This window comes from Citrus clementina, unplaced genomic scaffold, assembly GCF_000493195.1.
Source record: "Citrus clementina cultivar Clemenules unplaced genomic scaffold, Citrus_clementina_v1.0 scaffold_5, whole genome shotgun sequence".
Taxonomy (NCBI): domain Eukaryota; kingdom Viridiplantae; phylum Streptophyta; class Magnoliopsida; order Sapindales; family Rutaceae; genus Citrus; species Citrus x clementina.
Genome location: NW_006262201.1, coordinates 16,047,281 through 16,074,137, shown reverse-complemented (window position 1 = coordinate 16,074,137; position 26,857 = coordinate 16,047,281). Strand labels below are relative to the sequence as shown.

The 26,857-nt window shown below is 33.8% G+C and overlaps 2 protein-coding genes across 3 annotated transcripts; one reads left to right on the top strand and one right to left on the bottom strand.

Annotated features, from left to right (window-relative positions):
- Window positions 1-13,319: 13,319 nt before the first annotated feature.
- Window positions 13,320-17,662, top strand: LOC18041704 (vacuolar protein sorting-associated protein 20 homolog 1). The gene is made up of 6 exons (XM_006432053.2): window positions 13,320-13,629; window positions 15,058-15,210; window positions 15,440-15,592; window positions 16,445-16,528; window positions 17,188-17,347; window positions 17,434-17,662. Exons 1-6 carry the CDS (start codon window positions 13,528-13,530, stop codon window positions 17,457-17,459), a joined length of 678 nt encoding a protein of 225 aa, XP_006432116.1. The 5' UTR covers window positions 13,320-13,527; the 3' UTR covers window positions 17,460-17,662.
- A 5,259-nt stretch (window positions 17,663-22,921) lies between these two features.
- Window positions 22,922-25,173, bottom strand: LOC18042644 (RNA polymerase II transcriptional coactivator KIWI). Of its 2 annotated transcripts, XM_006432051.2 has the most exons (4): window positions 24,827-25,171; window positions 24,607-24,712; window positions 23,384-23,406; window positions 22,922-23,292 (listed from the first exon to the last, which is right to left on the bottom strand). In XM_006432051.2, exons 1-4 carry the CDS (start codon window positions 24,956-24,958, stop codon window positions 23,233-23,235), a joined length of 321 nt encoding a protein of 106 aa, XP_006432114.1. In that variant the 5' UTR covers window positions 24,959-25,171; the 3' UTR covers window positions 22,922-23,232. The 2 variants fall into 2 exon arrangements, with proteins under 2 accessions (XP_006432114.1, XP_024040754.1); XM_024184986.1 differs by lacking the exon at window positions 23,384-23,406 and having other exon boundaries at window positions 24,827-25,173.
- Window positions 25,174-26,857: the final 1,684 nt, after the last annotated feature.

The following is a 26,857-nucleotide window of genomic DNA, read 5'->3' as shown; positions in this document are numbered from 1 at the left end:
AGAGTCCCTATCCCCGTGGGGATTTCTGCCATCCCTAGATTACCCTTGTATTAAAAGCCCATTTCTTAAGGACTGACATAACGGTTTTGTTTTGTAGGATACTTTTACTATTTAATTTATATATGGATTTTCAACTAAGGTGGCATTTATTTTTTTACTTGAAATCTGAATAGATGTAAATGAGTCTGAATTTTGAATACAGCTGAATATTTGAATCTGAATAATATGTTTGTTTTCTTATTTGAATTACTAAAAATAAATATTAAGTTTACATTTGTTCCCTTACATATTATAAATATGAAACAAATAATAAACATCTCAAAAAATAAAAATAAGATAACATTTTATCATAACATAAATCATGTTCAATTAAATAGAATCCTTTAATATTTGAATTAGTATATCATAACCAATTTAATTGTGCTTTATGGTGTTTTTATATGAAAAATATTCATAAAATATTATAAGAATAAATAATGCTAATTTAAAGAAAATAAAAAGATAAAAATAATAATAGTCTATCACTAAACAACTCATTGATGCACCGAGTTGGAAAAAATCAAAAAAATACTTGTATTAATTATCAAATGGCAAAAAGTTGCTAACGATCTTTTAATTCTTCCAATAAAATTGCCAGTTTTCCTCTTGAGAAAATTCATTGCGACTTATGGGACCAACCCCAATCTCATCTACTTAAAAATTTAATTTCTATTTTTATTGATGATAGTAGCAGATTTATGTGGCTATATCTGTTGAAGTTTAAACCAATTTTTTTTTTTTTAGTTATTTCATGGAATTTCAAAGTTTTGCAGAAAACTAATTTGACAAGAGGATCAAGGTACTTCAAAGTCATGGAGGAGGTGAATTCTAATGAGGAATTCTGGGAAATCACTTGATAAAATGTGGAATTCTTTATAAAATTTCATGCCCATACACTCTAGAACAGAAAAGGCATAGCTGAGAGAAAAAACAAACACGTGGTACGGGTGTCACGCTCATGTATCAAGCACAATTGTGTTAGACCCATGAAAATTTATGTTAGGAGCAAATATAAAGAGGCAGGGGTAATTTAGTAATTTTATTATTAATTAGGGTTTAGCTATAAATAAGAGATTATGGAGTTATTTAGGGTTTATGATGTGTTTTGTCTGATATTAAGGATCATTAGGAGTTTTGAGAGAGATTGACCTACCTCTCAAATTGTAGGCTAGGATTGTTTATTTTCTTTTGATATAATCAATAAAAGTCAGCCCTAATTTAGCCCTAAGTCCTATCAAAGAATGTTAGACCAATAAAACTCTTGTTAGGCGCAAATATAAAGGGGCAGGGATAATTTAGTAATTTTAGGGGCAGAGGCAATTTATTAATTGTATTAATTAGGGTTCAACTATAAATAAGAGATTATGTAGTCATTTAGGGTTTTTGTTGAGTTTTGTCTGGTACTAGGAACCATTGGGAATTTTGGGAGAGATTGACCTACCTCTCGAATTGTCGGTCAGGATTGTTTGTTTCTTTTTTATATAATTAATAAAAGTCAGCCCTAATTTAGCCCTAAGTTCTATCAAAGTGGTATCAGAGCAAGAATCCTGAGACAATGGCAGCGAAGAAGGTAGACGCGCTTGAAGAAAATTAGAAGTAGAGGTCGGATCGCTCAAGACTACGATTGATGAGCGATTCAACACCGTTCAACAACAATATTCATATCTTGAAACCATGTTGCTGAAATTGACCGAACTCCACCTCAACCCACCACCGGTAACATCGAAGGGCTATGGCGGTTTGATAGGAAAATGATCTGGTGGCATAGAAACCGAGGTGGGCGGCGGCGCAGGAGTCGGGGTGACCGGGAAGGGTGAATCGGGGGCGTTTGGGGGTGAGGCACAACCTGGACATGCTGGATTTGGGCCCGTGCAGGGAGGATTTGGATCTGGACATGTTGGATTTGGGGTTGGTAGGCTAGGAGGAGGGATTTCTGGTGAGAAAGGGAGCAGTTATGGCTGAAATACAGCTAGGCAAGGGATTCCAACCCACTATGGTGCTGGGCAAAGAGAATTTTAGGCTGGATCTTTGGGATTTGCAGACACTGGAGTAGGTTCGGGAGGTTGGAGACCTCTGATGGCACGAAATTGGGCGGGTCAGACTCAATTTTGAGTGGATTCTAGGGTGAGAAAGTTGAAAATACCCATTTTCGAAGGCGAGGATGCCTATGGATGGGTGTATAGGGTAGAGCATTATTTCACCATCAATGGACTCTTAGAGAATGAAATGTTAATGGCAGCGGTGTTATGTTTGGAAGGAAAGGTGCTTGCGTGGTTTCAATGGCGAGAACAACGACAACCATTGAGGTTGTAGGGTGAATTTAAAGACCGACTATTGGAGAGATTTCGGGCCACTCAAGAAAGGGTTTGTATTAACAATTTTTTGTCTTGACCTAGAAGAGAACCGTCATTGAGTATAGAGAAAAGTTTGAATTGTTGTCCGGGCGTTTATGGGAAGTCTCAGAGGCAGTGTTAGAAGGGAATTTTATGAAGGGACTGAAACCGAAAATCTGAGTTGCGCTACCTTGCTGAGGCCGAGAGGGTTAAGGGAGACAATGGAGTTGGCACAGATGATTGAGGACAAGAACACAACAAATGGATTAATAAGAGCAATTCAGTCGATTTTTTATACAGAAATAGCACACTATCGGTAGGTCAGAAAACCCATACCTTGGGGTTCTAGCGAGAGTTCCAAAGCACACCACTAGGAGGTCAGAAAACACAAATTAAAGGGATGCAAAGAGATTCCCAAAGGGATCGGGCTAGTGGCGCACGACCGGGGGTGACTTTCAAACGCCTCATGGAGATAGAGATTTAAGACAAGAGGGCGAAAGGGTTATGTTTTCGATGTGATGAGAAATTTTCCCCAGGGCATCAATGTAAGGACAAATCACCACAAGTTTTGACTGTGTGTGATGAGGAGGAAGACGGAGAAGAAGCCGAGGAAAAAGAGGTGGAGGAAGAACATCCTCATTTAGATGTCGCTGAGGTTTCGCTTAATTCAGTAGTAGGATTTACACCAAACCATACTGAAATACTAACTAGGCAACCCAAGAGGGGGGTGAATTGGGATTTTAAAAATTATCCTAGACAAACCACACAACAATTTAATCTAATGCCCTAATAAATTCGAAAACAATAAATTCAATAAAAGCACAATAATAAATAAGTAAGGGAAGAGAAAGCAAACTCAAGGATTTTTACGTGGTTCGGCAATCTCCGCCTACGTCCATGCCTCCAAGCACACCGGGCTTGAGGATTTCACTAAGCTAGCCTCCCAAGGCTTCAAACGCTTACAATTGACTTCCAAGGTGTCAATGGACCTTTACAACAAGAGATTATCCCTAATCTCTTAACCCAAGTGTATCCCAACACTTACAATCTTTTAACTTGATTTTACAAAAAGGATTACAAATGAATCTCTCTCACACAATATGTTTGATCACAAGTGAAAGCTCAATGTGTGAATGAATGAGATGAATACAAAGATTTAAAGCTCAATGAAAGTTGTATTCTCTATATTTTGCTCAATGATGATCGTTGGAATTCTTCTTGTTTGAATTGGATTGAGCTTATTTATAGTTGGAGCTGAAAAACTAGCCGTTATAGACTGTCGGACAGAAAACGGTTCGCCGTTAACCCTAAACGGTTAACCGTTTCGGTCGGTCAAAGTTACCGTTGGGCTAATTTTCAAATAAACGGTTAGCCGTTTAGGCTTACCCTTTCGCCGTTAATTTCCAGAGACCTGCAAAACAAATTTGGTTTAACCGTTCTTACTAAACGGTTCAAGGTTAGCAAACTGGAAATAATCGGTTAACCTTTTTCAGTAAACGGTTCACCGTTAGTTTCCAGAATCATCATATTAACAATACTTTAAAGAACATGCTTTCTGGAAATTATCGGTTAGCCTTTTTAAATAAACGGTTAGCCGTTTGCTACAGTTATTGCTACAGTAACCTGCACAGTGCACTATTTTCTAAAATTACAGTTTGACCCCAAAACTTTACAAAACTATACCATAGCCCAACGCGTCATGAAACTTTGCAAATAGGTCCAATTTCAGAATTTTTAAGTAATGCTTTGTTAATCCCAAAACTTTCTGAAATTATGTTATAGCCCAAAAATGCTATGACACTTTTCAAATAAGTCCTTTACCAAAATTCAAGCAATACTTGTTTATTTCAAAGTTTTCAAAATTCTTTCAATTAAACCATAAACTTTGAAAAACAACCAATTTCATAAAATCATTTTTCCATTAAATATGAAACATTTATAATGTGAAAATAATGATTTGTTTAAAAAGAATAAAAACAATCAATTTCATAAAATCATTTTTCCATTCAATATAAAACATTTATAATGTGAAAATAATAATTTATTTAAAAAGAATATTAAATAATTTGAGCTTAAAAGATTAATCATTCTTAAACTTGTTTGTTATCATCAAAATCAATATTATGGAAACATATATGTTAACACATACAATGAAGATAAGAGGTTGAATATGGAAGCAAGGCGTAGTGGTGTTAATCGATAGTGGTGCAACCCATAATTTTATTTATAATAAAGTAGTAGATCGGTTGGGACCATGTTTGACAAACACTGATAGTTTTGCGGTGGTAATTGGTACCTGGAAGGTAGAAAATAGTAGGGGAATATGTAGAGGGCTAATCTCACTATTACCAAGGGTTCAAGTGGTGGAGGATTTTCTTCCATTGGACTTAGGAAATATAGACGTAATTTTGGGAATGAAGTGGTTGCAAATGCTAGGAGAGATGAAAGTGAATTGGAAACTATTAACAATGGAGTTTTGGGTAAATGGTCAGGTGGTAGTGTTACGAAGTGATTCGAATTTGAGCAAAACTTTGGTGTCACTAAAAACCATGATAAAGGTGATTCAAGACGCGAGGCAGAGATTCTTGGTGGAGCTACATAGCATGGAAGGCGGACGAATAGAGGCATCAATGGTTATTTCAGAACCAATTCAGCAGCTGTTGGAGTGATTTGAGGGGGGTTTTCTAGATGCCCAGTGGCCTACCTCCGCGACGGGAACATGAGCATGCAATAATGTTAAAGGAAAGGGCTTCACCTATTAATGTCCGGTCATACCGGTACCCTCAGATGTAGAAGAATGAGATTGAGAGGCTAGTTAGGGAAATGTTGGAGGCCGAGATAATACAACCGAGTATGAGTCCATTTTCGAGCCCGATCTTATTAGTGAAGAAAAAAGATGAGAGCTAGAGATTTTGTATCGACTACCGAGCGTTGAACAAGGAAATGGTACTTGATAAATTCCTATTCCAGTGATCAATGAGTTGTTGGATGAGTTGCATGGGGCGTCGGTATTCACAAAGATAGATTTGAAGTCGGGATATCACCAGATATGGATGTGACTAGAGGATGTGCATAAGACTGCATTTCGGACTCACGAGGGACATTATGAATTTCTAGTTATGCTGTTTGGCCTTACAAATGCGCCAACCACTGTTCAGTCATTAATGAATAAGGTATTTCAGCCCTATTTGAGGAAGTTTGTCCTGATTTTCTTTGACGATATCTTAGTTTACAATCGCACTTTAGAGGACCGTGTGGGTCATCTTGAGTTAGTAGTAAAGGAGTTACAGAAACATCAATTGTATGCCAACCGAAAAAAGTGCTTATTTGCGCAGACAAGGATAAAATACTTGGGGCATGTGGTGTAGGCAGAGGGGGTCTCAACAGATCAGTCTAAGATAGCGACAATGCTGGAGTGGCCTCTACCTAAGATACTAAAGGAGTTGAGGGATTTTTTAGGGCTCTCCGGATATTACCGAAAGTTTGTGAAGAGGTATAATACCATAACATAGCCTCTGAAAGAGCAGTTTAAGAATGATAGTTTTCAATGGGGGAAAGCAGCGACGCAAGCTTTTGAGAGACTAAAGCGGGCCATGACTAGTGTTCTGGTGCTAGCATTACCAAATTTTAGCCAATAATTTATCGTAGAGACAGATGCATTGAGGTATGGGTTAGAAGCGGTCCTTATGCAAAAGCAATGTCCAATCGCTGACTTCAGCCAAGTATTAACAGCTAGGGCTCGACTCAAGTCAGTTTATGAGCACAAACTCATGGAAATTGTGTTAGCTATTCAGAAGTGGAGGTCATACCTCTTGGGATGACGTTTCATCGTCCGAACCGACCAGCGGAGTCTCAAATTCATGTTGGACGACGAATGGTGACTGAGGAACACCAACGCTAATTGTCGAAGTTACTAGGCTATGGTTTTGAGATACAGTATTTGCCAGGGTTAGAGAATAAAGAGGCAGATGCCTTATCTTGATAGGAAGAGGAACCTTAGTTGGTAGCTTTATTGGTGCCTTTGGTGATGGATTAGGACGCATTTTTACGAGAGATTGAAGCGGACGAGGGGCTGGCAAAGATCCGGACAGCATTGCTATGTAGGGAACCGGGATATCCGGGTTATTCCATGGATTGACAGCAACTGTTATATCAAGGGTGTCTGGTGCTGTCGGGGACATCACTCTAAATACTGAAGTTATTACGGAAGTTTCACGAGAGTGCTATTGGGGGACATTCTGGTGTTCTAAAAACTTATTGACGTTTGGCTGCAGAGTTGTATTGGGTTGGGACAAAGAAGGATGTTGAAGAGATGGTAGCGAGGTGTGATGTGTGTCAGCGCCACAAATATATGGCAATGGCGCCAGGAGGGTTGTTGCAACCATTATCACTACCCAATAAGGTTTGGGTGGAGGTGACTGTTGCGTAAATTAGCAAGTGTACTAGTCGACACAAGTAATATAATGAAAAGTAGAGTATCGTCCCACAGAGATTGTATATCCTATTAGTTACCGAAATTATTCTAACCCTTATTTATTTGAACAATCGAATAAGCGAATTTAGATTAAGATTAAATAAAATAAAATAATTAAAAATTAAATAAAGATGCAGGCAGTAATAGAAATCACCAAGAGATTAAGACACTAGGACATTCGATTTCACCATAACCAATCCAATTTAATCCTCCATCTATGCTATTAAAGTTTATTACCCATGTTGACAGTGAATTTCCCTAATTTATTCAATATCATCTCTCGAGTAATATCAAAAATATCTCCACATATCAACCCACTATATCTCTATGTGAATTTAAATATGCAAAGATTCATTAAGTTCTATGGAAATTCTTAGATAAAACTGCACGAATCACGTTGGCACATCTCTGTCTTTCGTTCAATTCATGGCATCCATTACACAGAGCAAAAATACATAAATCTCCTCTCGGTCTCATTATGTATCCTCAAATCATTCAAATATTGGCCAAATAATTAAAAGCATTAAGCACAATAATGAACACTCAATCATGGAATAATTAATTAAAAATAACATAGATTTATGGAATTAAATCTTCATAGTTAGGCTACATCGTAGCCCTAGTAAAATAAATTAGTTCATGGGAATATAAAGAGAATCCATAAATTTAATGGGAAACATTCAAGTAAGATAATAGAGAAGAGAGAAAGAAAAACTCAAGAAGCTATCTCTCTCCAATCTCTGCAATTGACTTCCCGGATTTACAGTGGCTTCTCTTGTTCTTTTCTTGCTCTCGGTTTTCTCTCCAATTTTCAGTTGATGTGCGGCTGCCTCCTTCTCCCTGGCTTCCGCTTGGCTTTCCCCTTTTATAATGTTGTGGCTTGTAAAATCCTCTTATGACAAGAATTAAAAGCAAAAGTCCAGCCGCCTATTTCATTCCTAAGCCAATAAGAATTGAAACCAAAGCCCATCCACGTGAATAGCCTTTTCAAACAATGCCAAAATATTTGCTTCCTTTAATATATTGTAAGCTTGCCATTTAAATTGTCAAATGGGCTCCACGTAACTAGCTTGAAATTAAAAGCCAATTGACATTTTCTTCTCTTCCTTTATTCTTCACGTGACTGCCTGATACTTAGATTAAATTTTCTTTGATTTGGCTTTTTATTTCTTTCTCTCTTGTTTCCACATTATTTCCATTATACTCCAACTTGTTTCCTCTTTAAGCTTCTTTTCTCATGAATATTCCCAATATTCCTACAATGACAAAATATAAAATTTAAGATAAAAATTAATATAATAAAATATAATTTAACATAAAATTAAGTTATGGAAGCATTAAAATAATAGATAAATTATGAGCACATCAGTGACAATGGATTTTATTGAAGGATTGCCACGTTCGAATGGATACAGGGTGATCTTGGTGGTGGTCGATCGACTAAGCAAGTATGCTCATTTCATACTCCTACAATACCTTTACACTGTTGTGATGGTTGCAGCGACGTTTATGCGAGAGGTGGTACGTTTACATGGAATTCTGGAGTCGATAGTAACAGACTGAGATAAGGTTTTTCTAAACCACTTTTGGAGGGAGTTATTTAAGATACATGGTACAATTTTAAAGAGGAGCATATCTTACCATCCACAAACTGATGGGCAAACTGAGATAGTCAATCGATGTGTAGAGACCTATCTGCGATGTTTTGTATTGGACAAGCCTAAGCAATGGGCGAGGTGGTTAGCTTGTGCAGAATATTAGTACAATACCTCTTATCACACTGCTACACAGATCACTTATTTTAAGATCTTGTATGGGCGAGATCCTCCACATTTGGTGTACTATGGACAAGGTTCGACACATGTATCGCTGGTGGATCAATACTTGGAGGAACAAGATTGAATGCTTGATGAGTTGAAAAGGCATCTATTTAAAGCACAGCAGATAATGAAAAAACAGGCCGACGGTCATTGGAGGGAAGGAGACCGAGTTTATCTGAAGCTATAGCCATACCAACAGAAATCTCTTGCGCAACGGAAGAATGAAAAGCTCTCCCCTCGGTATTTTGGGCCCTATGAGATTGTAGAAAAGATTGGAGAGGTGGCGTATCGATTGAAGTTGCCACCAACATCGGTCATTCATCCGGTGTTTCATGTGTCTCCGTTGAGACGAGCTATTGGAGAACATACACCCTCTCATTTACTTCCGCCAACACTGACTGAGGATATGGAGGTAGTGCTAGAACCAGCTGCTATGGAGGGAGTATGCCAGGGAGTAACAGGACAATCTGCTGATAAAGAAGTGTTGATTACATGAAAGGACTTGCCAGACTATGAGGCGACATGGGAGCCCTATGAGATGATACAAACAGCAGTTTCCCAGATTCCACCTTGAGGACAATGTGTCTTTTTGGGAGGATGTTAGACCCATGAAAACTTATGTTAGGTGCAAATATAAAGAGGCAGTGGCTGTTTAGTAATGTTAAGGGCAAGGGCAATTTAGTAATTTTATTATTAATTAGGGTTCAGCTATAAATAAGAGATTATGGAGTTATTTAGGGTTTATGATGCGTTTTGTCTGGTATTAGGGATCATTAGGAGTTTTGGGAGAGATTGACCTACCTCTCGAATTGTAGGTCAGGATTGTTTGTTTTCTTTTGATATAATCAATAAAAGTCAGCCCTAATTTAGCCTTAAGTTCTATCAATTTGCCACAAAATTTATGGGTTGATGCATTCCTCTCTGCTATACACTTGATAAATAGAATGCCATTTAAAGAATTGAAGAAAAAGAGCCCATTTTTCCAATTGTACAATAAACAGCCAGACTACATATCATTAGGAGCATATGAATGTAGATGCTTTCCACATCTCAAGAAGTATGGTAAGAGTAAATTTACTTAGAAAACATACCCATGTGTTTTCATTAGATATAAGTTAAACCACAAAGGTTACAATATCTTGATCCGACAACTAAGAGAGTACATATATGAAGGCATGTGATCTTTGCCAAAATGTGCTTTCATTTTGTTGAAATCTTCTAAATATTCTGTACAAGTTCAAATAGCAAGGCTAGCATCTTTGGATGAGGAGGACAGTAAGACAAAAGAAAATAGCTCAGTCCAAAATAAGCTACTGGCTTTACAATCTTAAGATTCCAATCCACCTTTAACATGCTATAAAGAAGCTAAGGACAAAAGAAAATCCAAACTTGTAAAAATTCCTCAATAGAATTTAAGTCATGCATTGTTGCCTTCACCACCATCTATAACACATCACAGCATGGAAGGGACATTCAATTGCATTGAAACACAATAAATCTCATTGGAGGAACAAACTCAAACAGATATTGGAAAAAAGTTCCAGCCATATAACACCTACTAAAAATTTAATGAAGTTGTTGTATCAAAATCAGCAACTCAAAAGCAAACTTCGTCCTTATTTTCACATTCACAATTTAGAGGGAAAAAGTGATAATCTTGTGGTTGATTTAACCAATTCTTTTAATGCTGATACTTCTTCTAGTGATGCTGGACCAATTGCTATTTCTTTAAATCCGGACAGAATGATTATAAGGCACAAGCTAAAGAAAACTCTAGAACTAAAAAAACAAATGGCACTCATAGCTCAGTCTGACTTGTCAACCTTCGAACCAAAATCATTTAGATTAGCCATGAAAGTACCTTGCTGGTTAGCTGCAATAGAGGAAGAAATGCAACCTTTGCATAACAACCAAACTTGGACTCTTGTGCCTAGACAAAAGAACGTAAATGTCATTGGGTCAAAATAGACATTTTGCATCAAATTCAAAGAAGATGGATTAAGGCATAAATCAAGGATAGCGGTGCAAAGGTTAATTGAAATAGAAATATTGGACTTTGAGGAGACATATAGTCCAATGATAGAACTAACAACTATTAGAGTTGTTCTAGCTATTGGTATAACATCAAGTTAGAAAATAAAACAATTAGACATGATTGGTTTCCTTAATGAAATCATGTACATGGAGCAACAACTAAGCTTCAAAAGTTCTGCTTCAGTAGACCACATGTGCAAGTTAAATCGATCTTTTTATGGCAAAATCAAGCACGAAGGGCATGGTTTGATCATTTTTCTAATTATCACTTGAACTTGGTTTTCTTTGTAGCAAAGCTGATTCATCTATATTTCTTTATAGAACTAACACCATGATTATAATGATATACTCAATGTAGATGTTATTATCGTGCAAAATATCATTCAGTCCCCTATACTCTATATTATTTATAATTTATTTATAAGTATTATAAAACTTTTTGTATTGTAAAATTTCATTGAGCCCCTTATACTCTGTTTTATTTTAATGAAACTCTTGGAGTACCAATTTGCCCCTATAATGTTAAATTCCCAAAATACCCTATATTTAATTAAAAAATATAATTGTTATTAAATAAATTATAATTATAATAATTATTTTATTATAATTTTAATTTTAAATGGATTATTGTTATTATTATTAACAAGCATAAAAAGTATTATAATTAATTAATCTATTAAGTTTTTAGTTAAAATTTTAATAATAATAATTAACAATAATTACTATTAATAATTAATTTTTGAATAATAATAACAATAACAATAATTAAAATACAAAATAATAATTATGATAAAATTAATGAAGGATTTTATACTAATTTGTTACACTTTAATTTATTCTAATTTTGATTCTAAGACAAGTAAACACATAAATGGTAATACAGCTCATTCTAATTATGATTCCTACCGTTCAAGTAAATAAATTATTCTGATTCCAATTCCTCATTTGGATTCTAGCTATTTTGATTCCAACTCATTATGTTTTCAGTTAATTTTGATTCATATTTAGTGAATGCACTATAAATTTATAATACTTATAAAAAAATTGTAAATAATATAGAGTGATCTAATTGAATATAAAGTGATTTACAATTTTTATAGTGCATTCACTAAAAAGAAATCGAAATTAACTAGAAACATAATGAGTTAGAATTGGAATAGTTATAATTAAAATGAAGAATTGGAATCAGAATAATTTATTTACTTGAACTGCATGAATCGTAATTAGAATAAATTGTATTACCATTTATGTGTTTATTTTGTCTTAGAATAAATATCAGAATGAGTTAAATTGTAAAAAATTACTATAAAATCCTTAATTAATTTTATTATAATTATTATTTTGTATTATAATTATTGTTATTGTTATTATTATTATTATTTTAAAATTAATTATTAATAGTAATTATTATTAATTATTGTTAATAGATTAATTAATTATAATACTTTTTATTATTTTTGTTAATAATAATAATAATAATCCATTTAAAAATTATAATTATAATAAAATTATTATTATAATTATTTTCTATGTAATAATTATTATATTTTTTAATTAAATGGAGGGTATTGTAGAAATTCAAAATTATAGGGGCGTCTCAATAAAATAAAACAGAGTATAAGGGATTCAACGAAATTTTACAATACAAAAAATATTATAATACTTATAAATAAATTATAAATAATAGAGATTATAAGGGGTTAGTTGATATTTTATGGGTCGCCGTAAGTTACGTTAAATGTAACTTGCGGAGCCTTGATATAAATCCCACTACAGTTGCCGGTCATGTGTTTAATTGAGTCGAGGGGCGCCTCTAAGTTACGTTAAGCGTAACTTACGTTTTTTGTCTTTTTTCTTCTGGCGAATTTCACACGAGTCCTTGTATTCTTTATGTTTATGGATATATTTGCCTTCTTTTATCAATTATACATCTATTTTTCATTCTTTCCAATGTTCTTTTTATTTTTTTAAATAATAACATACGATTATCAAATGGCCAAACCTAGGTTACGTGTAACGCAACATACATTCAAGAAGTGAAATATCTATTGGCACCCTTGAATTTTATGGAAACTACATTAATTGAATTAAAATGGTAAATTAAAATATCAAATGGTATCTATTAATCAGAATTAATCAGAGTATATGTTGATAATGCCCTTTAATCAGAATTAATTCTTAGGAATGATTTTAACGGTAATTCTGAAAGCTATTGCATGTTAATTTTGAAGTCTGTCATGTATATTTTTTATATTTTTTATATAATTTCTCTTTAATTTAATTATATAATTAAATTACATGCAATAAACCTACAATTCAAGACTAGGATTAATAAATTTAGGACCAGAAGTTTATTCTGAATTTATAGATTTGTATGAATTTGATAATCATTTAATAATGTTTAAAGAAATAAATAAAACTTTAGAGAAAATAAAAAAATCGATAGGAGGGATGGAAGAAGACAAATACATCCACAGCTGTAAAAATTGAAAATAAAAAGAATTAGGAGGGCTCATATGATATTTGCCAAAAAGAAAAAGACAAAGAACGTAAGGTACAATGATTGTAACTTAGGCGTTCCCTTGAGTCGAACATTGTGGCCTATTTGCCCATAACCGGCCGCTTTTTATGTGCAAATGAGCTCGTAGCCCCACGCGCTCACGCTCGCTGAAACTTTAACAAACAGAAACTAGAAAAGAATGAGGGCGCTCTAGGACTGAAAAAACCCATCCCCCCATTCTTTTCTTAATTTAATTATCATATTTTATCGACATATTTGAAATTTCAATCATAATATACCTAAGTTTTTTTTAAAAAAAATTGAAAGATGGGAAATTTGTTTGTGAAGAAACCGAAGATCACAGATGTGGATCGAGCGATTCTGTCTCTAAAGACCCAGCGACGCAAGCTAGCTCAGTATCAACAGCAGGTTCCACAAATTCTTCGCTTTTTTTTTTTTTGGGTCAAATTTTGATGGGAAATTTTGAATTTTGAGGAGCTGTTATTTATGTTAGTCCTTTGGTTCAATTGTTGATTTGTTGTTCACTTTAATGACTTTGTTACTGCGTTCTGATCTTATGGGTCATAGTGGTTTGCGTGTTCTTAGCTGTATCACTAGACAGGGACATAGGCAATTTCAGATCATGGAGTTCTGAAGTGGGAATAAATTGATTATTGCGGTGTTTTTTGTTTTAACGGATTTAATTTTTCGATATGTAGAATGTATAAGTGACATAATTGACAGTACCCTTCTCATTAATTGTACTATTTTTTCTTCAGAGAATATAAATGTGTGTCCATTTGCCCAATTGTAACTTGAATGCAAGATTTCAAGCAGAGGAATCTCTCTGGTTAATTATCTTTAGGAAAATGTAGATATCTTGCACTATGATCTTAAACCCATATGGGGTAAATAATTTGGTACCGTATGATTTAATTGGTGAGGTTCAATTGTTATGAAAAGCTATCTTTAAATAATATGCATGAGAAGTAGTAATACCAGAGCGTTAAGGGCCTTATTTCACTTTCAATGTTACAATGGGGGCTGTGGTTGAACTTGGGAATGAAAGAGAAAGAATGTAGTCGTGGCATGGCTGGAGACATGAAAGAATCATTCAAATAATACAAAGCGTAGAAAGCAAGAGTGTTGATATAAGCGGATGTGGGGGCTGGGGGTCCTATTCTAGGATTATATGGCCTCCCATTTCACAGACTCAATGCTCAAACACGAGTGCATGCTCTCTCTTTATCTGAGTCCATTTATTTGCAACACTCCAGCTTGAAAGCTTTCTCTAATTTGGGAGAGAATACCTGTTTCACTCTAAGACAAAGTGACCTATCTTTATAAGGTCCCTTTTTCTTGTATCATTTAATTCCTTAGTTTTCAACAGGAATGTGTATGCTTTACTAGTTACACTGGTGTTTTTGAGCTTACTAAGCAGACACATCCTCCCACCCTACTTTGGCAAGGACCTTCATGGGCTCTGAAGTTGTACAGCAGATCAATCGATCTGTCACTCCATCAGGAAGCTACAGAGTGTCAGATTGATCTTCATGTGGACTGTGCAGTTTGCTGTTCTACTCTCCCTTATTATTGTTTGTCAATACTTAAACGGCCTAAATAAGTTGTAGACTACTGAAAAGCAATTCTTATACTAGTGATTCATTTACTTTTGAAATGGTGTGGAATTCCAATTTTATAAACTGATTTTGGGAGTCTTTGGAACACAAGAGCTTTATTGGTGTAATATTTAGACTTTTAAAGTAAGTTTCTTGAAGAAGTGTAATTCAGTTAATGTCCTGATTTCACTTTGTAATAATGTCTTATGGTCTTCCTGTCATGATCTACTCTTTCCAGCTTGATGCTGTCATTGAAGCAGAAAAGCAAGCTGCTAGAGACTTGATTCGTCAGAAGAGAAAGGATAGGGCGTTGTTAGCATTGAAGAAGAAAAAAGCACAGGAAGAATTATTGAAACAGGTTGATGGCTGGCTCATTAATGTTGAGCAACAAGTAAGTAATTGTTTCATGTATGTACCAAAAAAGCAATATCTTTTGATTCTTTTTCTTTTCTTTCAACTTCTCTTGGAATATTTTTGGTAAAAGTTAACTATCAGACTTATATTAACTCAACCATTTGAATGGCCATATGCTGTTATTGGTTTTTGTTTGCCAATCTATATCAGTTTCCCTTTTTCCTTTTTAAAATGAAAGATTGTAGATAGACTTATGATTTCTTCAGTTGGCAGATATTGAATTAGCGAGCAAGCAGAAAGCTGTATTTGAGAGTTTGAAGTCAGGTACTAATGCCATTAAGGCAATACAAAGTGAGATAAACCTGGAGGACGTTCAAAAGTTAATGGATGATACTGAAGAAGCTAAGGCTTATCAGGATGTGAGTTTGATTTTGACACTTATTTTTGCAATTCTAGTGAGATAATGTTTTCTTTTACTATTTGCCTCTTTATCTCTAGTGCATTTTGGTCCCTCGAAAAAGTCCTTAAAAAGTTATTGTTCTTTTCTGCTGGAGTTGTCTGATCTGCAATTTGTATCATGGGGTGGGAGTTGCATGGGATTATTCTTTATGACCCCGTTTATCATGTTATTAGACCTGTTTACCATGTTAATGGCGATCGTACGAAATCAAACTTATTTCAGAGGATTGAAATGTAAAAGGACCTATAGTTTTATTAAATATTGATAGTCTAGTCTGCCTCTGAATTACCTATCTGTTTATAGTAAAGTAAAATTTGGGGCGTGTAATTCACATTTAAAGTTCGACATGAAAGCCTCAATTTTTTTTTTGAGTAACTGTTTAATATTATGCAACATTGCAACTTAGTTTTATTCTTTTATGTTCTTTAAAGTTATCTTTTCATTCACTTATAAATAGATTTGATATGAGAGGAAAAGCTTACGTCACCTGATAAATTTATTATAAATTAACTAGGACATAAACTATGAGCTGCATGCAGAAGATTATCTCTTTTAAGACCTCTAAAATTGGATTCCCCCAGGACATTTGCCGTACTGGCACACCCTTAATTAGTCTAGAATTACATATAAATTTATTTTCACCCGAATATAACAAGAACATCACTCTCTTCGTCCGTTTGTCATTAACACAAATATGATGAGAACCTCATGTTGTTCCCATGCTTTATCTATTGCTTATATTGAGTTGGTGCATTCATTTTTGTGTTATATTTATCAAGACAACATGTAATGTTTAATTTTCATCTTGAAGGAAATTAATGCAATATTGGGTGAGAAATTATCAGCAGAAGATGAAGAGGAGATTTTGGCAGAATTTGACAACTTGGAAGCTCAGGTATTTGCATATATACAATTTGAGCTGGCTCATAACTTTTATTATTCTGTCCTGCCTTTTCCTCATTTTAGTCTGTCAAAACAATTTTGAACCTATTTTGTTCCAAAATTTGTGGTCATGATTAATATTTGCTGCAAACTTACTATATGCTAGTTACATTTGCAAGTCCATATCAAGTAGCATCATGATTGCATTCTACTGATCTCATTTTTTGATACCTTGTAGAGGCTACTGAATATGAAGCATGATGCCTGTATATTTGCAATTAAAATAAATAGAAGGATGCATTTTTTCTCATCATGATCCAATTCGGTTTATGCTTACATTTTTTCAAGGAACTAGCTTCTGCAGACAATTTTCAATTCTACTTATTATCTTTTGCCATGATTTATGTAAATGTGTACAGAGATTTTTCTTTCTTTCCGGAAACAATAGGTCATGCTAAGTGACACCAATCAGTTTTGCTTGGTTGATTTTCTGGTTGTGTGTTTATATGCAAGTTGTCGCTGTCAAGCTTAAGATAAATATAACTTCTCTTTTTTTGGGACAAACTTGACATTTCATGTTTATCAATTTTCTGATCTTGACGTATATCATACCGTGTATCATACCACTTAGCAATGCTCAAATGACCTACTGGAGTTGATTCTTTTCTTCAGCTTGCAGTTCAAGAAATGCCAGAAGTGCCAACTGAAGGACCATCCGAAGAACAAGAGAAGTTGGATCTTCCTAATGTTCCAACCAAAGTTCCTGTTGCTTCCCGTGTGGTTGCAGATGATGCTGAAATTGCTCCAGCTGAAGCCTCCACAAAGAGAAGAGGTCTCTCTCTCTCTCTCTCTCATACACACACACACACACATTGCTAGCTTTAAATGACTGACAAGTGATAACTTTTCAAATTGCAGTTATGGAGGAGCCGTTGCCGGCATAATTGACTGAACGTTTAAACATTATTCGAAATTGCGTAAACAGCCCTTGACGGACTATTTCCCGGTGGTGTTTGTCAGCTCATGTACTAATTCTTTTGGTTTGTTCTTGTGTACATTTCGGCTTGAATTTTAGGAATTACAATGGTTCCCAAATAAGATTCTTGTACAAATGTGTAAATTATTGTGACATATTATTTTTTGTGTAGCACAAATTGCAGCTCGTCGCACATCTAGAACTTGTCCACAAACTAAATTAATTAATAATTAACAGCAGTATTATCGGGTAGTTGTGAACACCATAATTAACCCCAAAAGAAAGAGTTTCGGCCGGTCAGTCTGAACATAAGCAAGAGCAAGAGCGTTTTCAGACTTGATATAAAGATTAAAAACCCTTGATTTGACAAGCTGGAAGTTTTGAGGAGAGTTTCAACGTCGTTTCCGATTACAATGTACACATAGCAAATAGGCTCCCGATCCGGCCCGGCAATGCCCTTAAAGTTTGTCTATTCTCTCGGTGGATTTTTAAGTTTAAAATTTGTCTATTCTCTCGGTGGATTTTTAAGTTTCATGTTTTAGGTTCAAGTTTTATGTATTAGTATATTACATTAATGTTGCGTGTTTGAAGTTTAATGCATCATGTTTCAGGACTTAGTTATGGTGTAACTGTGGTACTATACCATAACTACATATTCAACACGCATGATTACGTGTTTGTCAAACTCTGTTGTCTGGTAGAATAGTGAAAGCCCCGCGTAAAAAATAATTTCTTTTCCCTAGTCTCATATATTCTTAAGTGCCCCCAAAAAAAACATTAAAAAAATCCTATAAAATTCCTATATTTGTCTGAAAGACTAAAAATTTAAATTTATTAATATAAATTTGCACATAAATTTTAATGGCCCAATTCGACTAGTATCTAAATGATATATATAGAAATTTATTGGATAATATTATATTGAATTTAATTAACCTAGACATACTTGTATTGTTATCACAAGTGCATATCCCAAGCTCATACTTAATGTAATACCTACAAAAGAGACATGAGAGCGAGGTTAAACAAAAGTCTTCTTTTTTTTTAATTTGACTAAAAAAATTATAATTTTGCTAATTTAAGTATCTACTAATTGCTTTAATTTTGTTTTCAATATTAATTTGACAAAAAAATTAATTTAAATTTGTCAATGTAATTATAATAGCTTTACTTGAACATGGATTTGCCTCGGGTTGCTTGCGTACTACTAGACGTAAAACATATATCCGTATCTTTAATTTAGCAAAAAATTGAATTTGCCAAGATATAGTTTTTTTTTTGTATCTCAAGAGCAAATTTTAAGATTATGCTTAATGAAATACCTATGGAAGCCACATTACACATATCATTCATACGTTTTGGTTGAATATGACATACATACTTATGTGAGTGAATAGTCACTGAATACTACTACATATTTTTCAATAGTTTTTCTTATTATTACGTATTGTAATTAATGATATAAATTCAGTTGTTTTTATTTGTAATACAAATAATACATGTAGGGATATAACTAATTAACTGATTTGTATTTAACTGGTACACAAAAATTATGAACATGTTAACATAAGTAATACATTTAGATATATTAAGTAATTTGAGAATTATTTTAATTTGCTCTCAAGCTGATTGATGTAAATATTATCGAACGCAACTAATTCCTTTAGCTCCGTCTTTAATATCTATTTATAGCAACTAATTCCTTGACAATTGAAGTGATAATATATAATTTAAATTATTGTTTTGTTTCATACTCTTTAATCTTTTTATTAGTTAAATTTAATTAAGCCATTCTGTTAGGAAACAAATATGGAAATGTTGCGTTAGTGTTGAAATTATGTGATAATCCCAATCATATTTTATCATTTCTATTATTATTTGTTTCATTATTTTAGATGTAATTTGTTTGATTTTTTTCCCCCCCTAAAGGAACTAACCATTGAATGGTGAAAACTTTAAATTACCAAAAACTGTCATATCTCTGCATGATGCCTCTGTGTTGGGAAGACATAAACAGGGTATTTGACAGCGATTTTGAGACACATTAACAAATCCTTTTTTAGCCACTCGGGCCAAGGCCGAGTAGTCAAGGTTGGAGGGCAGCAATTCGAATCCCTACAAATGAATTATAGGGGTATTTTTTTCTTCAATTAAAAATTGAGTGAAGGTAAATTATTTCCTTACCCAAGAGTGAGGAGTAGACATTCTCGAATATTTATGAGGGTTAAAATCTAAGCAGAACTCCATTAGCATTGATGTAAGTTGATCTCAGTAATAGTCTGATTTGTAAATATCAGTTATAGTATCATGTAATATGAGTTGTAGTTTGAGCATTAGTCTCATGTAATCAAAAAAAAAAAAATCTTTTGGGGGTGGGGGGGGGGGGTGGAAATTAAAAATAAAGCCTTTGTGGAAATTGCATGGACTTATTCTTGCTCGTTTTCATCCTGGATAAACATTATCTTCAGACTATGCAACTAAATCTTGGTACACAGCATCAACAGACAATATATTCACAGTGATGCTAGCCTCATTACTTTTGATACACAGGTTAAAAGTTCTCTTCATCTGTCTATCCCTCTGTAAAGAGACAAGATCTTATTAATGGAATGAGGGAGGAAATGTCTAAGAATTCGACCCACTGATTCTAGCAATAGGGTGCAGTTGGAAGAATTTCTCCTGGACAAAGAACAAATATTACTTTCAAGTTTCAATATATGAGAAAAAAACTAGTTAGGAACTAACAGTTATTTTTAATATTCCACAACTCTTAATTGTTTACCAATCTTTACAAAACGCAACTGAAACTCAACCAACGCAAGAAATGAGTGACTCAAAATTTATTGCACAGAAAAACGGTGATCTATACGAATATGCAGCCATGATAATAAAGACGATGTACATTCATGAAAATGGTCATTAAAATACACCACCTGAGGAATCTTCTTATCCATGTGTGTTAGTTAATCTACCAAATACACCAATAGTTCAAAGGCAAAAATGTAGACCACTATCACTTCAAACAGAAATGGGAACCTGGGAGGAACAAGGGGTGAGAAGAAAAGGGAAATTAGCCGCACTTCATAATTCAGTCTTGAAAATAAGAGGATTTTGAAGGCTTTTACACTAATCTCTCAGAAAACGTACTTAATGTTTGCATGAAGCATAACTTGAGTCTGAAAAGGACAGTCTGACATCAATAAAATTTATCTGTTTCTAGTGTGATCTAAACAGCCTCCAAGCTGACAATCTGATAACATGAAGCATAATGAATTCCCCAGGATATGCCATGTATAACATGAACGTTTGAAAAACTGGAAAATCATGATTGTGCAAGATTTTAGAAAATTGTACATCATTTTACAAATCGAGGCCTGCTACAATGACTCCCCACAAGTCCTGCTATCAATCCTAGTCCACAATACTAATTTTATATCCAGAAAGAAGCAACTTTGTACAAAAGTAGCAAATATTCATTTGACTAGGAATGAAACATTTCAATTAACTTCTGGCTTCTGCCTTCATTACATTTTATTTCTAGATTTTACGATTTCTTTCTCATCTTTGTGAAAAGAGATTAAAAAGTTTACTAGCACTAATTCTATTCGTTGCTCACTTCACACGCTCATGTAGTCCTTTATCAGTGACGGCCATATGGAAAATAGCATTACAAATATATTTCCCATAACCTTCAGAATGAACAGGATGGCGACCATACTAATTAATTTCAAATTTGCAAAAAGCCGAACATGGCTTGCAATATTCCAAAGTTCTCTTTGAATCCACCTACTCTTTAAGTGGAATCCAAGCACTATCTTAGACAACAATATATTTTTAAAGCATTAACCTCATCAATCACAGCTAGCTCTACTGAAGAATCAGTCATTCAGTAGGTACCTAAAGATTCATTTTATATTTTTATTCTTTTAGTAAGACATCTAAAGTAACCATCACGTATGGCCCTAGATGATTGTCTCCAACAATAATAACAGTTAATTATGAATAAATAATTTACCTTGAGAACCATCAGCACTCTTTAACTAAAGACTCGCAATCTGCTGCCAATAGCTTGGGCCTCTCCTCTTTCCCTTAACTCTAAAGGCATCTTGAAAACACCCTGTATGAGTAAGGTGAACTCCAGCCTGTTTTACAAACATTAAAAAGGATAGAGAAACATATAAGCAACTTCAAAATGCAATACCGAATCCAGTTGGAAATGAGTCTTCGAGAGAATGTAACTCGAGACTGCCACCATTAAAAGCTGTGATAATTTTACGCCCAATTAAACCCGTATTCCCAATACTAAGAGCAGCAAGCATGAGGAGTGTAGAATAATACATTGAAAACGGAAAAAAAAAAAAAGGTTAAAACCTAAATATTAACAAAGATTAAGCAAAATATTTTTTAAGAACTTGAAAAAACAGACCTTAGGAAGCGATGCGTCCTCCTTTGACTGTCCAACAAGATCCATCAGCTTCATCTTTAGCCTTTAATTTTAATAAGACTAATAATGAAATTGTGAAAATAGAGGCACATATGTGCATGAAAATCGAACACGAAACGACGACTATTGATCTAGCAAGAGAGCTCCAAAAAAAAAGAAAAAAAAATTGAAAATCTAGCATGCAAGTTTTTGACTAACCGAGACGTGGCTGCTTTCGCGGCAACGATTCCGGTAGCCATCCTTTTTAATTCTGACTGACTACTAAATAACGAACCGTTGGAAATGATTTTGTTTTTAAGCTCAGGCATTGTAGCAGAAGCCATTTTTTTGGATACGGAGGTTGACAGTTGCAAAAATAGTACAAAGCAGCCGTCGCTAATAACGAGCGTGAAAAATTTTATGAAAAAAAAAAAATGAGACGGCTAGTTTACCATCGCAAAAGACTCAGATTTGGAAGAAAAAAAACACTCCAGTACATCGAAAAACAAGCTCCACATTATAATTTTTCCTGTGACCATTGGAAAGTACTAAGCCTGAAGCTGTTTTTATGTTGTTTGTAGCAGACGAAGAATACACGAATTCCTCAATGCCTGGGCTTAGATTGGATGTTCGAGTGGTGGATAATGTGATGGGGGATGATGTGGTCGAGGAGATGGGAGGATTTTATAGCCAGAACGTTGTTGTAGAGTTGGAAATTTTGATGCTTAAACGCAAGCCGCTCTGCTTAGCACTCTGAGTTGTCACTCCCTCCTCCCGGGGGTTATTTGTACATGACAGATTGTGAGGAAATTAAGAAAAGGAAGATGGCTGGAGATGCCAAATTCAATTAGGACATTACTGTTGAATTTTCTGAAAACCTTCTATAAGTACTATTCATCTCATCAACTAAAAAGATGAAGGTGAATAACAAAATCAATTTTTATGTACCACCACTCCTGGACACTACAAAAACAAAAGGCAGAATAAACCAAGACCACGTAAAACAATGGAGCAAATATCACATCACATGAATGGGATGAGGGCTTCCAAAAATCCAGTTATCATTTCCAGCAAATATAATACAAAAACATCGACCACCCAATTTAGTTTCTACCCACAAAAAGAAGAACCTAACCACCAAAAAATTACTGAAGAATTACTTAGAAACATCAACTACATGCATCATTTCCAGCAAATATAATACAAAAACATCCACCACCCAGTTTAGTTTCTGCCCACAAAAAGGAAACCTAGCCACCAACAAACTACCGAAGAATTACTTAGAAACATCAACTACATGCTTTCAAATACAATACCCCTAAGAATTATCACCAAGTGCCTTATTGATTTCCTCCACATGATCCCGAAGTGTATTCCACTACACAAGTAGCAAAAGGAAACTGGGATTAGTAAATTAACTTCATAACTGAAAATTATAACAGTAAACCATGAGGTGCTGAGGTACATACCTGATCCACACTCAATGATATACCTGCAATGGGATGCAAAATGTCAACACAAGAATTGAGAAGAATTGAAAATCTACTCACAGCTTCTCAACCTTAAACAGCAACCAGATCACATGAATAATAAACTCACACGCAAAGCATGAGTGAGCAAGACAAAATAACAGCCAATCAAAAGGGGCACGACCAAGTATGTGGTAGATGGACTTACTATAGGCAAAATAAATATGAACTCAAAGGGTAGTAACAAAACAAGAAAAGGATATTATAACCAATAAACAAAGACAAACAAAAAAGATATTTAACATTAAAAAACAAGTTAGCCAGTGTCATGTCTTTTTATAACTCCAGGTACACCCTCATTTGTAAAAGGCTATGTCCAAAAATTTCAACTGCACAAACTGCTAAAGCACTTGCAATTGTACTAACAATAATTCAACATCTCCAAACGGGCAAACAGACAAAATTATTGACTGCTTAATCTTCTAGTATTAGTGTTACCATTAGGCATTATACCCATCTTCACTACTTCCAATTGAGTATGGTGGATAAATGACTATTTAAGTGAAAAAAGGCATATCTATAGCGTTTCGATCCCTCGAGGCATAACTAAATCATCTAGGGTAGCTTCTTAGGTTAGATAATGTCATTGGTCTTTTCCTTATTTTTCTTCTTCATGCACACAAGCCCAACCACTTCTTGAACAACTAATTCCTATTCATGCGATAACAACACATTCTATACCATCTTCTTTGTACTCTTGATTAAACTAAACGATTTGTGTCCGATTGCACACGCCATTCTAAGGAAAATTAGACTGGTAGTAACAGCAGATTATTGTGCACCATTGGCAAGAATTCAGATAATATTTGACTCTTGATGAATTGAAAATCTGACCCATAAAATGTGCAAAACACATACTCATATACTCCTCACAAATCAGAAGTAAAATGTACAAAACATATAGTCCTCAAAAATCAAAAGTAAAAACTTGGATGAGGTAAACAACAACTAAGGCCCTAAAAGAGACATTCTGTTCCACGAAAAAGTGAAGCATGATACAGGGTAATATCAACTGAGTTGGGTGTCAGGATTTCGTAAAGACCATGGATTCAATTAAGCTAAGATTAATTATGAAACTGTGAGATAAGGGGTCAAGTATAATTGATTGCAATTTTAAAAATGCTACGAGTCTGAGAAACGAAATTAGAAAGAGAGAAGCGAACCTTTTTTGCCAGGAAATTTTTTGCCTTCTTTGACATAAAATTCACGAATGTCAACCCACACCTTGCCTTGCCAGTTCCTCACTGATACTCTTCTATTCTTCGATATCTACATAACATTTAGTTACATTTTATCAAACAAATACATATATAAACCCTAAACCCTAACCCCTAAACTTGAAAGAGAAAAAAAAATTAAATAAAGATTTAGACTTGAGCCCACCTCGCAGACGACTATGTCATCAGAGTCGTCGGAGGAGTCCGTCTTGGAAGCTTTCTTGGGTGGCGCGTGGCCGTCAACGCTTCCGTCTGAGTCGTACTCCTCTTCTTCCTTTCTCTTTCCCTTGCCTGACATTTTGTGTTAGACGACGTCGTATCAGTATCTTCTCAGTTCTCGGCTGAGTTTGCGTTTCCTGAGCAGCTGCTGCTATTTGTGCTTTCCACCGATCTCTCAGCTCATATATTTGACAAATTACTGGCGCGTAGAGTACCTGAGTCGACGCTCTCAACCCACCCACCAGTCCGCCACTTCGTAAAAAGGAATTACAAAATATTCTCAAAATTTTTAACCATTTCAAATACATAAGAAATTCAATTGATTAATTAAATTCTCACCAATTTCTTTTATATATATATATTTAGGTGCCTTGACCATCTTTAATGACTAAAATGTCTTTAACATTTATATAATTCTTTTAAAGAATATAAATTTCATCCTTATTAATTTATGAGCACAAAAATTTAATTTATACAAATATTTGAACCATGAAAAAGGAAATGATACAATTAATATAATTTACGATTAATGATTAATTAATAAAGATTGAGTAAATCAATTTTTATGTTGATTGACAATTAATCTTTCTTAATAACAATCAATCATTTGGTTGATTGTTTTAATTCCATCAATATTGCTTAATTTTTATCATTCTCCTCGAGTTTTTTTGAACTCCTAGCTTGCCTTTAAAAAATCTAAATTCTTGATTTTGATTTAGGGTCTCATCCAAGTGGGTTTAGCAATCGCAGTTTATAAGTGGGTTTGGATGAGATTAGAATAAAAAAAAATTATCTATCTGTCATATTCTTTCATATATAACACCATTTTTTATTTATTACATAAATTTTAATTCATTCATTCATTATTTACTTGAAATTTATTTTTATTTTATTTTTATAGTCTAATTAAATTGGTACTTTTACTTCAATAAAATTAACTATTTAATAATTTTTTACAATAATTGATTGTATTAAATTTAATAATCACTAATGTAATATTAAAGATAATCATGAAAATTAATAATACTAGTAAATAATTGATTATATATATATTATTTGCTAACGTTTTGATATAACAAAATATATCTAAAATATATAATAAAAATTAATTAAATAATTAAATATTTTATTAATTTATCTTTTTTATTATAATTATGACTACCCAATAATTAATTTTCTATATATTTAATGTTCTTATTAATTGCTAAATTAATTTTAATTATTCTCTAAATATTTTTTTGTATCTAAATTAATTTAACATTGTCTGACCTGATATTGTACCAAATATAAGATAATATTATATAATCCAACTTAATCCAATCCTTATAATCTAATCCAATTATAATTTTTAGTCCAATCTAATATGGGTGTCAAACGCAACCCAAAAGTGATAGAAATGTTTGATCGGTTAAACTTAAATTTGAGACATTATTTTACAGTTTCAAAAGAAGTCAATAGCAATGGAAAAAGAATTAGATATTGCATATTTTGATCCATTATTAGAAGACAATAGGTAGAACAAGAAAGCAAGTCTAAAAGCAATAAGAAACTAGGTAGCATAATAAGCTAGATAGCATTATGCACGAAAGTGATGAGTTAGACAACAGTAAATTAGAAATTTTAGATGATTGTGAGATAGACATATATTTGCAAGATGTTTGAACGTAGAAAACAAAATAAAATGCTTAGAATGTGATAGATGGCCCGAGGATATTAAGAAAAAAGCAGAAGAGTTAGAACAATTAGAAATAATAGAAAATAACCCAATTTTAAAAAAACAATAATGAAGTATATAAGTTAGGATTACAATAATGAAGTATATAAGTTAGGATTACAATAATGAAGTATATAAGTTAGAAATAATTAATCCAGAGATATCAATCAAAACATAAGATTTAGCATTTAGCTTAGAAGATAGAAATGAATTTAAAAGGCACATACATGAGTTATCACAATTAAATGTAATAAGAGGTAGTAA